The sequence below is a fragment of the Gobius niger genome (assembly GCF_951799975.1).
Source record: "Gobius niger genome assembly, chromosome: 13".
In the NCBI taxonomy this organism is placed as follows: Eukaryota; Metazoa; Chordata; class Actinopteri; order Gobiiformes; family Gobiidae; genus Gobius; species Gobius niger.
This window is the reverse complement of record NC_136864.1, coordinates 18,165,336-18,179,685: the sequence shown is the minus strand read 5'-3', so window position 1 is coordinate 18,179,685 and position 14,350 is coordinate 18,165,336. Positions and strand designations below refer to the sequence as shown.

The window sequence follows — 14,350 nt, the reverse complement described above, 5'->3', positions numbered from 1 at the left end:
TGTACAAAAGTTATGAACTCCCAAAGCAAATGCTTGATGCTGTGCCATTTTACCATGAAGACAGAAAGAAAACAGCTCCACTGAAAGTCAGTCACATTAAGTTAAGTTACAGTTAAGTTAAGTTATACTTTATTCAAAACCAATTTTAAGAAGTTAAAATTCATAACAATATTATTCACATTTTCTATCTTGCGATGACTGTTCAGGCACTCACATACAGATCTCTCCAATGAGACACAAGAGATTTAAAAATGTATCTCTTCTCAAAATATATAATTTTGTCTTTGGACGCTGATTGTAACTGCATTTGTTTTTAAAGACCTTTCTGTGTGGATTTGTTATATTTAGTTTGAGCAATACGTCATCATGTTAGGTTTTTGGAAACTACCATAGGAAATTTCACTCTGGACTTTCCAGCGTGTATCAAGGGCACGATCAGGGGTTAGTCAAGGGTTAATGTTGCGTTTATAGTTAGTGGACTCCATAGTCTCGATAATCAACCGCAAACGAGACTGAAATGTTTCCTATCTTCTCATAAACAAAATTAGAATGTTTTCCTTTTTATCATCTTTTTCCTTTAAAATAATCTTCAGTGATAAATATAAAGGAGAGGAAACAGTTTTAAGACCATTTATTATTATGATTGTATCTTTATAATTTGTATTTTGCGGTCTAAAATGTCTAAAATCCCACACACTTGAAGGGATCTTGTCATACGTCATCAGCCATAACAAACCCACCTGCTCCACCAGCAGAGGCGGCTGCTGTCTCCCTGCTGTCAGACAGCTAAGTATTATCAAACACAATACAGAATATAAGGATCAAGAATACGTTTGAATAGTCAGTTTGGTTCAGATAATTATTCTCTGCCGCGGTCTTTATTCCCCATTGTTAGCTTATCGTGTTAGCTTGCTAGCACGACATGACCGTGGCGGCGGCGGCGGCGTGTAGCGTTTGCTGAATGGAGGAGCGCTTCCTCATTGTTTGTCAAAGGGGCAGTTCTTTAAAAGCCTGTGCAGTGAGTGATACATCCACAGACAGTAGCAGTGAGAAGCTCACAGTGCGCCATGGAGCCGCAGGTGGCCACAGGCTGTCTGAACCTGGGCAGTCTCGTCAGCACTTTACCGGTGATTCCGTATCAGAAGCTCACGGACCTGTACTACCTGAGCAGGGGCGGCTTCGGCACCGTGTTCAAGGCACAGCACTCGGACTGGAGGACTACCGTGGCCATCAAGTGCCTCAAGCTGGACTCTCCGTTTGGTGAAAGGTAATGTCCTCTGATCTGTCCGAGTAGCCCTTCAAAGCAACTGTCTGTCAGACTCTAATTGTCCTCATACGCACTGTGCTTTTTATATGTTTGATTACGTCCTACAATTTATTACATTGTGACCTGCTATATTATGTCAGGAGGTCAGTGTTTGTACAAGTCATATTGTCTTTGCTCTGATCTAACAGGACAATTGTGTTTCAGAGAGAGGAGCAGTTTGCTGAAAGAAGCTGAGGTGCTCCACAAGGCCAGGTTTAACTACATTATACAGATATTTGGTGTCTGCAATGAGCCAGAGTTTTTCTGCATCGTCACAGAGTTCATGAGCAATGGTTCCTTGGACTTACTTCTCCATGAGGTAACTTGACACATTGGCAAATTGTACAAAATGTGAAGTTGCCTAAAAGGTCACTTTTTGATACAACTCTATAAAGTCGTAGAAAGAAGTGACTCTTTGGTGTTACATCCTTTATTGTGCCTGCATAGTATCTACTTTGTTGAAGCTCAAAACTGTTGCTAGTGATAATCAAAATGCTAAACATAGTGGACCTTTTTGGGGTTGATAATGATAATTGTAAAACAAATTCTGGTATAACTTTACACAATAATTTTAGCTAAATTAACAACATATTGAAGTTACAAAATAATACAATGGGTGTTTTCTCCACAAACAGAAGGACATGTACCCCGAACTGGCCTGGGCGCTGAGACTGAGGATTCTCTATGAGATCGCGCTTGGAGTCAATTACCTACACAACATGAACCCGCCCCTTTTACATCAGGACCTAAAGACACAGAACATACTGTTGGATGGAGAGTATCACGTCAAGGTTAGTAGTGTTTTCGATGATACATGAGCACACTGCATGTGTCACTCAGGCTAATGGTTACGCTTCCTCTTTCCAGATTGCTGACTTTGGTCTTTCAAAATGGCGGTATTTGTCAGTGAGTAAAGGCTCTGGGTCCAAGCCTACAGAGATGGGAGGCACAGTGATCTACATGCCTCCAGAGATGTACGAACCCTCAGCAAACAACAAGAGCCGGCGAGCGGATGTTAATCATGACATGTACAGGTCAGAGCTTACCTGATTTTATAAACTGATAATTAAGTGGTTTATTGAGGAACTACATGTCCTACCTGCTTTCTGTTCTGGTAAGGCCGTATTGTTTCTTATGCAATACACTTGGATTGCAAATATTGGTGAGCCAGTTCCCCAAAGCAGTTTTTCCAGTTTGAAAAGGGCCAAGTGTAAAAGTCCCTTTGGCTTTTAGGGGAAATCCGACTTGAAAGGAACTGTAAAAATAACTTCTGCTTTCTGTTTCGTTTCCGACTTTGTAGCTTTGCAATCATCATGTGGGAGGTGCTGTCCAGGCAGATCCCTTATGATGGTAAATGATTACATTAGTGTAAATGTACTATGACTGTGTGGCTCTATTACCAATACATTGTGTGTTTGTGGTTTAGAGATGACTAACCCGATGCAGATCATGTTCAGTGTGATCCGTGGAACGCGGCCTGACACAAGCATGGACAGTCTCCCTGCTCATATTCCTAATAGAGAGGTCCTTGTTAGTTTAATAACCAGTGGCTGGACTGCTAATCCAGACGATAGGCCTTCGCTACTTAGTAAGTACTTTTTAAAACCAATAGGGTGTCCAGACTTCAGTATCATCAATAAAATGGTGCATTGTAATGTCCTTCAGAGTGCTTGGTTGAGCTGGAGCCAATGGTTCGAAGCTTTGATGACATTGACTTCCTAGAGGCTGTATTAGAAATAAAAAGATCAAAGGTAAGTAAAAGGACATCTCATTTTGTGTGTCATAGAGATAAATAGACAGGGTTCTGTACTCCTGTATGTTCAGTATCTGGTGGTATGTTTTCTATAAACTGTCCACCTGAGTCCACCTGTGCTAAATTAACTTCATTGGACTTGATTTGGAAAAGGCACACAGCTCTCTATAAAGTCCCACAGCTGACAGGGCATGTCAGAGCAGAAACCAAGCCCTGAAGTCAAACGAACTCAGACCGGTTTGTATCGAGGCACAGATCTGGGGAAGGGAATAGAAAAGCACAGTGGCCTCCATTCTTTGTAAATGGAAGATATTCAGAACTGGGCCCATCCAAACTCGGGGGAGAAGGGAGGAGACCAAGAACCCGATGGTCACTCTGACAGAGCTCCAGCGTTATTCTGATATTTATATTCTATATATAAAGTTTGATTTATGATGAGTGCGCCACCTTCATTTGTATTAATTTGCAAAACATTCAAAAACTTTTTTCACTTTGTCATTATGGGATATTGTGTGTAGATTGATGAGGGAAAATAACCTAATTTAATCCAATTTAGAATGACGCTGTAACATAACAAAAAGTGGGGAAAGTGTAGGATGTGTAGACTTTAACTATCCACTGTATGTATCTGGAAAATAAAGTGAGTTTGATCTCAGACCAGATCTGGTTTAAACAATATTTTAAAACACTTGATAGAGGTTTAGAGGCCTGTGTTTATTTGTTTCATTGAAAATTCCTTTTTCTTTTCTGTGGATGCAGAGGCAGGCAGAGTGTTGTTGTACCTCTCCCCCACTTGTGTGTCCAAAGCGAAGTGATGAGGACATGCTACGAGACAGACCCACGCCCTTGATGGTAAGACCCTGTTCCAATGCCCATAATCTAAAGTCTATTCTAAAATAATCTGTGATCATCTGTTAATCCACAGGAGAGGCCAGGTCCCTGCTCCTCACCAGAGACGGACATGTCCCTGCCTTTGTGTCTCACTGTCAGTAATGCTCCTCCCTCGGAAGGTAACACAAGCCTTCTTTGATGTGACTTTTTTCCCTGAATGACAGAGATACATCACTGACTTTACCTCCAAACTATGGAAACGTAAACATAATAATGAAAGGTATTTTATTTATTAAAAGGTTTGCCATCTTCCTTCATTCCCCCGGAGCAGCCTGGGCCACTAAAGTCCTCCAATCCAATCAACAACCTGAATGGACATCAAAGTCCCGAGCACAATAATTTAAACATTCCTGTCAAGGACAGTTCTGAGTGTTCAACTCAACCAGACAACACTGTACTGAAAGCAGAGCCTCAGCAGCCAGGTAAAAGATATTTGTAAAATGATGTTTTTTTTGGTCATCCTTGGTCCGTTATAAACCCTCTTCATTCTATTTATTAGGTCCTTGTACTCTTCCGTGTCGACTCTCCCCACCTCTACAAAGCCCTCTCGAAGAATGGATTGCGACTCGCCGGGAGGAAATTGTGTTGCAGATGACTGACGCATGTTTGCACCAGACTCTGGACGCCCTTATTGCCCAGGGCTTGATCATGCAGGAGGATTATGAGCTGGTTGTAAACCAAATCACTAGAACAGCAAAGGTTCGAAAGCTTCTAGACAACTGTCATCGACACAATGAAGACTTCTGCCGCATCCTTGTATCCAAACTTTATCTCAACAAGCAAATGGGTCTCAAACCATATCCACCTGAAATTGCCTCTTTTCTGCCCTCTGGACTCAATGCATCTTTCCTGTCTATGTCCAGGAACATGTAGCCATCGCTGCCAATGACAAACTGTGCCAACCTTGATCTACAAACTCTTGCTCTTCTCATGCCGGCGTTTCTTCCTAAAGATCAAAACTGATGTATAATAAGTGGTGTCAATGTTATCTACTTTATGTGCTGCTGTAAAAGGTCCTACATTATATATCATTAGACAGTTTGTAATTGAAACTGTCTGGAAACAAGCTATAATACCTCAATTTTTGTGAGTGCGCTGGAGAATGGCGCAGATGTTTTTAGTGGTTTCCCCGACCACTAAAACATGTACAATAGATTCCCCCCTGGAGCCAGGACTCCCTTGAAAAGGAGATTCTTTATCTCAATGGGACTTTCCTGGTTAAAAAAAGGTAAAAAAATAAATAATAATAAGGCAGAAGTACATTTTAGTGAAGGCAGTTTGTGAGCTGAAATTGTCGAATTTAAGTAAAGGTGCATGTCCTTCCAAAAAACAATTGCCACCAGAAGATGTTTACCGGTGGTGTACCAAGTGTTTTTAGCCCTGGATTGGACTTCTCAGTCAAACATTGTAACAAGTTGGTTTGCCATAACCAAGCATCATAATATAGGACCTTTAACCTTTAACATGCAACTATTTCTTTTTTGTATGTGCACTACAAGAGAATCTTCTGCAGGGTTTTATATTCTTGTCAGATTTTTATTCTAGATATGTAAATATAGGTGTTTAAATGTATTAAATTAGTCTTTCTGGCATTAAGACTGTTGAAAGCAAAATTGACAGTCCCAGAGAATAGGCCAATGTGACAAAAGTAAACAAAAGAGTTGTACTGTGAACTGCATGAGTCCATTTGATCAGAGATGAGTTTTACTTTCAATAATTCACAACCAATTTGTAGCATAAGAATATTTGAATAATGACTGGTTTAAAGCACAGACATCATTTAGCAGATGGATTGATGTTACAATGTTCCTTCAGTAAGACAATTATATTATTTATTTTGCACTCGCACTCGGTGCCAAAAGCAATGTAGAACAGTGCAATACATGGTTTTGGGGCTCATAGACTCTTGCTGAAAGAACTAAGCATTACATTTTAAGTGCACATAATGTCTTATTTTTTAGTAAAAATTGAGTCAGCACAGTAGCTCCTGCACTCTTGAACACAAAAGAAATGTATGCTTCCATTTCCCTGGATGAAAACTGCCTTTTGCTCAATGACTGTACCTGACAAACGCTTTAAATCTTATCAAGTAAGATGCAAGTGTTCAACAGACTGAACAACCTATAACACATTTGTAACATATTTGTACTGTAAATAAGGTTTAACTTTTTATACATGTGATCATTGCTATTGGTGCATATTTGTTTATTTGTAAAACAGTTATAACTTGTTAATCGGCCATCAGACATCCACTGTAAGTCCGTCTGTAGCTCTTTGAAAGTACAAACTTCCTCCAACATCTTAGTCAATAAAAGGCCATCTATTAATTTTTTATGCCACACAGATTCATCTTTTGATTGTTTTTCTGTTTACTCAAGTGTATTCTCTTGCAATGTAACTGACCTAGGGAGGAGGTGGCCCCCTCTGTATTTCTGAAGGCTGTCTGGGGGGCAGAGACGAGGGCTGCATGTCTCTCAAAATAGCCCAGTGCGGAACACGAGCGTGCGGTTGTCCCGGTTTTGAAAAAACACTCGTCGCGGTTGAGCTCGGTCAGTCTGCCCATTGCAACATCAAGCGACCTGTTGCAAACCGATGAGCTTGGGGCAGGACACTCTTCGATCTGCTTCACAAAACGGTGCTCAAGAGCTCAGAAGTGTGTTAATCTGCCACAGCTGTTCAGATTTTTGCTGGGCAGCGGAAAACCAACATTGTTGATGGGTTTAAAGTTGTTCTAACTTTACTTAGTGGATCCCTTTTCTATCTGAAGTGCTCTGGAGATGGCTGAGCTGAGGCACACAATGGAGGTGGTCTCCCAAACCATTTGCCCCCGTTCACGGACTCCATCGGACAAGGACCTGAAGGCGCCCAAAGAGGAGAAAATGCAGATGAAGAGGGAGATCTCGCTCATCAATGGGATCTGCCTTATTGTCGGCAACATGATCGGCTCAGGGATTTTTGTGTCCCCAAAGGGAGTCCTCCTCTATAGCGGCTCCTATGGGCTGTCTCTGCTCATATGGGCGCTGGGGGGTCTCTTCTCCGTGTTTGGGGCACTGTGCTACGCAGAGCTGGGCACCACTATCACCAAATCTGGAGCCTCGTACGCCTACATCCTAGAGTCGTTTGGCGGATTTCTGGCCTTCATTCGGCTCTGGACGTCTATTCTCCTGGTAGAGCCGGCCAGCCAAGCGATCATCTCCATCACCTTTGCAAACTACCTGGTGCAGGCTTTCTACCCAACATGTCAGCCCCCGTACGACGGTGTGCGCCTCATCGCTGCTGCCTGCCTTTGTAAGACCCCACACTACTCATTTCCCAAATACACGGAACAGGAGAGGCAAAACATAGTATAAAACAAGCTGTGTCGCCTCAAAACAAATAGTAATTTCAACCTATATTTAAAATATTTTGCAGTAATGTCTCAGTCCTGTTGTGTTCGGCTTTAATCATAAGGTAGACAATCAAAGAGCCCAAACATTATGGCATACAATTTTGCAGGTGGATGTGAAACCAAGTCATTTAACCCTGAGGACTATATTGCAAACCGTTATACACTAACAGGAGAGTGCAATACTAACAATAGAGCCCACCTTTTATGTCTTCTCATATGGAAAACTTTGTAAAGCCTCTCAGTTGGTCTTAATGCTCTTGTCTAGGTAAGTTAAAACGTATATCAATGATTGTACTGTGCCTGTCTATCGAGCTGTGCCTGAGCTATGAGGAAGTGGCACTAGTTTTGTTGACAGACCAAAGCATGGCATGGAGCTGCAGAAGTGAGCTGGTATTTAGGTGAGAGAGCAAGCATTCCTTGAACGTGAGTCAGCCGGTAGCAAAACATGCCAATAATTTTTGATAATTAACATTGATAGCTTGCATGTAAGCTGGTCTTCCTTGAGTAATATGTGTGGATAAAGTTTCTGTTTTTTTTTTGTCAGGTGTACTTATTTTTATTAACTGTGCCTATGTGAAGTGGGGTACGTTGGTCCAAGACATCTTCACCTACGCCAAACTGCTAGCCCTACTTCTCATCATTGTTGTGGGGATCCTGGCAATGGTTACAGGTGAGTTTTACCACAGTCCTGCAAACGTTACGAGCTGGTTTGGCATTCATAAAGTCTGTTATTTGACGGCAGGTGAATCAAAGAGCTTTGAGAGTCCATTTGAAGGCTCCACCACTGATTCGGGAGCTCTGGCAATGGCGCTTTACTCGGCCCTCTTCTCATACTCTGGATGGGACACTCTCAATTTTGTCACGGAGGAGATAAAAAATCCTGAAAGGTATTTGACATCTATTGATTCAACGTTGATAATTACAGTGAGCTCAAAATCTTTTCAAGCCTCTTCTCAAGCCACACTGTATACAATTGCAACCAATAAAGAGGATTAAAAAACAAGCATTTATTTTACTACAGATATTTTTATAGTTGAAAAATACTGAACTCAAATGTGTCTTTGATGTGAGCTCGTTGCCATGGAGATGTTGACAAAAGGCAGCCAAATATGAGCTTTAAATACGTTCTCATCCAAAATCCACTCCTTAATTGACTCGATCTAGCACGCCAAAATAAAAGCACATTGATTAGTTCAGCAGGTACTTGCAACAATACAAGAATATAATTAAAACACACATTGTAAGTGTCATTGTAAGAAAGTTAAGCTTATGAACTGCTGAAGTAATGAACAAGATGGTGCTTTTATTTTGGTGTGCTGGATTGAAACAGGAAGCCATTTCTTGGGTGGCATTGTTATGATTTGAAGTTATGCACAAGTGAGTCAATTACCCATTGCAAAAAAAAAAACATTTTCTGTGTTGAGCTGGTCATTGTGTTGGCAACAGCAGAATCCTAAATATTACGCACTGTGGCTTTAATCACTAACATAAAATAGAAAATACCTTTGTTTGGTCCCACATTGGGGAAATTGCAATTACTGTTTTATTATCTAGGAGTCTGATTCAAAAATATTATACATTTACTTTCTGTTGGTGAATATTCTACACTGTAACCCTGTACCATTTTAAAGCCACACTGTGGAACATTCCAGGTTGTATGTTGCTATTGCTGCGTTCATGTGAATTGGGGAGCTTGTTTTCTAACGTCATTGTTCCCAGTGGTGTGTGCTTTTATGTGGGAAATTGATATCAGCAAATAAAAACAGTCTTTTATCACTGATTGGCGTTCAGTTGAGCAAGCCGTATAAATTTGGCATTCGTTTCTCAAAAGCTAACATCTAAGTTGTAAAAGCACATTGCTGGCATTAATGTTGGGAGTTTTTCTCGCAATTATGTTACTCAGAGGACAACGGCAACTCACACTGGACTCAAGAAAGTAGCTGTGTTTGACTAAAAAGCTCCTGTTAAATGGTAAATGAACAAATCAGCTGATTTCCGCAGTCAGGTACGGAAGTTGTGAAGCTCGTTTTGACCCGAGTTCCCCAGGCATTAGTCTCAAGAGTATTTCTGTCATGAAACTGAAAATACAAACAAACAAAACCAAATATGCTTCAGGTGATTAGATAGACCCCTGTATGTATACAATCCTAATATGTGACTACCTAAGTAGCAGCAGCAACATCTCCATGGAGAAAAGCTGGTAATGTCCCGCCCCCAGCAAAGTTAAACCAGGCTACAACAAAGTCAGGTCGAGGCGAGCCTATTTACAGTTGGAAATAAAGCACAACAATATACAGATTTGTATCCACCAAACAAAAAACAAACAAAAAAAAGACACATTTTTCAACAATAAAAACATCCAAAATAAATAAGTTATTGAAATTACTTTATTAGGTAAAGTTACCGTGTGGGCCTTTACTGTGATAAAAGAAAAGCTTACATTTCCCAGTGAAGTGGTCAACATAATCACACAGGAATAAACAGTGGGGCATGAAAACTTTCTGAATCCACAGTAAATCTGTGTCAAGATAAAAAAGATTTTCTCATTTCTCATTGTAGAAATCTACCTCTTGCCATTGCCATCTCCATGCCGATCGTCACCATTATTTACCTGCTGACCAATGTGGCATACTATGTGGTTCTGGACATGCCCTCTCTGCTCGCCAGTGATGCTGTCGCTGTGGTAAGTCTCTGCCTGTGTGTGGAGTGAATATACTTATTCTGAAATGAATTATCCGCTAGTCTTGCTTTGAAAAAAACAACACGAAAAGAGCAAATTCAGATGGTTAAAAACATAAATTAGTAGCTAACAGAACCAAAAATTCGGAGTGAAGAACTGTAAAATATTTTAATGTACTTATTTGTAAATGAAATTATAGTTGTTCAGATTACTCAAAATGAAGAAGAAGAAAAAAACATTTCCATCTAAATATAAATGATAATTTTTCTACTTGCGGCACGTTCTCCTAGAGTTGGCCTCTGACCTCTTTGGAGAAAACACGTAGTAAATTCTGGCCTGATTTTGACTTTGACACAGACATATGGAAACGCTGTCCTGGGCCCCTTTAAGTGGATCATACCTGTTTCTGTGGCAATGTCTTGCTATGGAGGACTCAATGCTTCGATCATCGCAGCATCACGGTAAACAACAAAACTTATTTTAATTTTTACAAACAGTAGCATTTTAATATGCTGTTTTTGTTGTTGCTGCAGGCTGTTTTTCGTTGGCGCCAGAGAAGGACACCTGCCAAACAGTTTGAGTCTGATTCATGCCGAGCGTTTTACTCCCATCCCTGCACTGCTCTTTAATGTCAGTATGTGCTGTATCACGTAAACAGAATAGCAAGAGTACGAGCATTGTTCATTTTTTTGCCCAGTACAGTGCATGTTAATGAACACAGTGCATGTAAACACACCACGCCCGATTGTAGACTTGGGCTGATTTCCATCCATTGTCCCACACTCGCGCTCACAAACACAGCCTCATTCATCCAAGGGCCCTATAATACATGTTTTTAGTGGCAGGCGAAACAGGTGCATCCAGAGGAAACCTACACAGGCACAAAGTGAAGTTTAATGACAAAAGTACAAGTTTAAGCCTGGTTTGACAAGTACATACTGACATTGTGTCCTTGGGCATTACACTTGCCTGCATGAACGTGTAAAAGTACTGCTATGTCTGTCGATAGGGTGTGATGGGCCTGATTTTCCTGTGCGTGGAGGACGTCTTTCAGCTCATAAACTACTTCAGCTTCAGTTACTGGCTCTACGTGGGACTGTCTGTGGCGGGACTCATCTACCTCCGGATCACACAGCCTGACAGACACAGGCCCGTCAAGGTGCGCATTACGACTTTAAGTCAGTGGCATTTCCTTCTTCATTTTGTAATTCACTGGTTAATCAATAACTAATATAGAGATGGGAAGAATGTGGACCAGGGTTGACAAGTGAAGGGCAGATGATACTTCACTGCGTCACACTGTATCACACTAGTCTTTGGAGGCTACAAGCGCCATCTGGTGGTGAAAAATGTATTACAGCAGTGAGCCTAAAAAAATGTGAACTTAACACTGGCTGATCTCAGGGCAAAACAGTATTTTTGTTCAGAAATGTGAACCAAATCCTCATGAATGAGCCTGTCTCCAGCTGAGTGATAATTCCGAACTCATGATTATGAGAATAAAACACATGAATGAGAAACTACAATAAAGTATCAGTGATACAGCGAAATTAAGTTACTGATCAAGATAAAAAAGAAAGACAGCAATCAAACTAATTTTTTGACTCAGCTCATTTAGCCTGTCACTGCAGGGTCGACCAAACAGTTGATTTTGTTACTAAATGTCTAAATTTGTGCATGTGCTTGTTTCTCTGGTTCTCAAATAATTACTGTCAATTTAAAATGGTCTGTAGGAATGACAAGTCCACTAATACACTATAGCACATCAGGAACCAACCGAGTGAGTGATGAAACTGTCCCTGCTCTCTCTTCACAGCTCTCTCTGTTCTTCCCGTTCGTTTACTGCCTCTGCAGCCTGTTTCTGGTCATTGTGCCTCTGTACTCGGACACCGTTAACTCCCTCATTGGGATCGGCATTGCCCTGTCTGGGATTCCTGTCTATTATGTGGCCATTTATCTGCCTGAAGAGAGGAGGCCAAAATTCATCCGTAAACTAAATGGTAAGTTCACTAACAAATACCGTTTTATTACAACAAAAAGCTTTAGGAAGTACCAACATGTTTTAAATGTAGTAATTAAAGACACTGTGAGGCTTAGGTGTCCTCCGTGTGCTCTCGTTTCCCTTACTACAAATCTACAATAGTGACTTTCTTGAAAAACAGATTCTATCATCACTGTGCATGAGTTTTGAACACAATGATTATGTACATGTTGATCAACGACTCACGATGTTCCCTCCTTTTACCCACAGCCCTGGCTACTAAATACACTCAGATGCTGTTGTACTGCTGCCTGACAGACTTCGACTCTGAGACACAGGACAAAACAAACTGAGCTGTGACATTTCGCTCTCAAAAGGAAAGTCGTTTGGGGTCTATGTTTTCGTCTGGAGATACGCTGAACACTGACTCTATGAAGACGGCCAGGTTCAAAACCAGGACCTGTCAAACGACTCCACCAGAAATTACTTGCACTTTTCTAGGAATATTTTTCAATGGACTGGTTCTTGTTTTTCGATCTGTGTTAAGAAATATGTCACACTGTGCTGTACAACATTACAATTCAGGATTTAGCTTTTACTTAATTTATCTACATTTTAAAGAACTAGTTTTTCGTTTTGGCCTTAGATCTTTCTAATTATTTGGAATATGACATTTTACCTCAAATGTCTTTTAATTTAAATAGCTTTACCTTTCAAAATAATGTTTAAATAGTATTAAAGAGTATTTGTTTTCACTTTTTTTTTTTTTTTGGCAAGTGCTCGTGTACCCCGTAAGGTCCCTGTACTCCTGGTTCGGAGTGTGGAGCATGTATTTTTTAAACTTTTACTGACTGTTAATGGGTAACGGTGACTTTTACACACGTGATTTTATGAAAGAACCACAGCTGCAAATAGGGTGACCTCGTGTGTGTGTTGGTTGTTGGTTTGTAGACCCAGGCTTTATCAATCAGATAGAAGTTTAGTTTTTTAAAGCTTTACTTTCTCAAGTGCGTCTTTCCACGTCAGACCAAAAATTGTTCAACTCTCCTGTTTTTTCTACAATTTAAAATGGTCACCCTAGCTGCAACATACCAGGGCACTGATCAAACATGCACATTTATTCAAAAAGTCAGAAGGCCAGGCAACAATGGCATAAAGAATGTAAAGGACATTATTGAACCATTCACTTTTCAATACTTTAACATATTTCCCCCCACACATTTATTACAATAATAATAAAATGTAACTCAGATCATCAGAAGCCAAGAAATGTTGATGTATTCAGAGGCACTGGTAATGAAATACAATTGAGTAAAGGTTTTTATACAATCCTTAGAGATAAACTACAGTTGGTTATGTCGAAGCCAGGACAGATCCACTTGTTGCTGAACTGAGTGTATCCTTCAGCGTTGATCAAGCCGCTGCCTACAGAGACGCAGTCAGAGAAAAAAAAGAACATGTTTAATAAAGAGCAACACCGTATTATAACACTTTAAAGCCACACAGCGTCACATTTCACCAATAAATAGAATAAAAGCAAAGTTTTCTTTTTTTTACTTGTAAAAAAATACCTTGCCTCTCCTCAGACCTGACCCTTACCCTTTGCAGGGAGCGGGACATTGCCAGCTTGTCTCCGCGGAGATGTCGCTTTAACTTTACTTCGGTATCTCAGAACTTTTGTCGGGGTCTAGCTATATATAGTTTATAGCCCCCTGCCCTATATACTCTATATAGTATATAGAGTATATAGGGCAGGGGTGTCGAACTCGCTTTGGGTCGTGGGCCGAAATTCAGCCCCCACAGCGGGTCGTGGGACGCATATTGCGAAGGACTGTGGCCTAATAAATAAAAATAAATAAAACGGCTTACACTTATTGAGCTTTATAGCCATACCGCCTTTGCTCTGCCCAATCCCGTCAGACCTTGGAAGCTTAGCATGGAAGGGCCTGGTCGGTACTTGGATGGGAGACCGTTTGGGAACACCAGGGAGCCTAGCGAATGTATTGAGTGAGTGGTTGGTGGTGGTCGGAGGGGCCGATGGCGCAGACTGGTTGCCTCGCTTCCGTCAGTCCAGGGCAGCTGTGGCTACAATAGTAACTTACCACCACTGAGTATGGAGTGAATGAATAGTGCAATGTAAAGCGTCTTTGAGTGTCCAGAAAACCAATGCATTATTATTATTATTAAAATTATTATTATTAATCAGCCTGTGTCACACGTTTCCCAAAGTGCAGGCCTCGTGTTTGACACATGCGATCTAGGGGCACGTTCGGCATCACTGACATGTTTATGTATCAGTGTTTTAGGACAGTTTTGTTTCTCCTGTGACATTGCAACACACAGTATATGAC

General features: G+C 40.8%; 2 protein-coding genes across 3 annotated transcripts; both read left to right on the top strand.

The window, feature by feature from the left end:
• Window positions 1–729: 729 nt before the first annotated feature.
• On the top strand, window positions 730–5,013 carry ripk2 (receptor-interacting serine-threonine kinase 2). Its single transcript, XM_079569627.1, has 11 exons — window positions 730–1,267; window positions 1,472–1,625; window positions 1,942–2,097; window positions 2,174–2,340; window positions 2,607–2,656; window positions 2,733–2,894; window positions 2,972–3,057; window positions 3,819–3,911; window positions 3,985–4,069; window positions 4,190–4,372; window positions 4,450–5,013. The coding sequence occupies exons 1-11, from the start codon at window positions 1,068–1,070 to the stop codon at window positions 4,821–4,823; spliced, it is 1,710 nt and encodes a 569-aa protein (XP_079425753.1). The 5' UTR covers window positions 730–1,067; the 3' UTR covers window positions 4,824–5,013.
• Window positions 5,014–6,541: 1,528 nt separating this feature from the next.
• LOC306972726 (Y+L amino acid transporter 2) lies at window positions 6,542–12,620 on the top strand. 2 transcript variants are annotated; one of them, XM_079569432.1, is made up of 10 exons: window positions 6,542–6,585; window positions 6,718–7,238; window positions 7,883–8,008; window positions 8,081–8,225; window positions 9,898–10,021; window positions 10,376–10,479; window positions 10,552–10,648; window positions 11,028–11,177; window positions 11,835–12,018; window positions 12,270–12,620. In XM_079569432.1, the coding sequence occupies exons 2-10, from the start codon at window positions 6,728–6,730 to the stop codon at window positions 12,350–12,352; spliced, it is 1,524 nt and encodes a 507-aa protein (XP_079425558.1). In that variant the 5' UTR covers window positions 6,542–6,585; window positions 6,718–6,727; the 3' UTR covers window positions 12,353–12,620. The 2 variants fall into 2 exon arrangements, with proteins under 2 accessions (XP_079425558.1, XP_079425557.1); XM_079569431.1 differs by having other exon boundaries at window positions 7,883–8,225.
• Window positions 12,621–14,350: the final 1,730 nt, after the last annotated feature.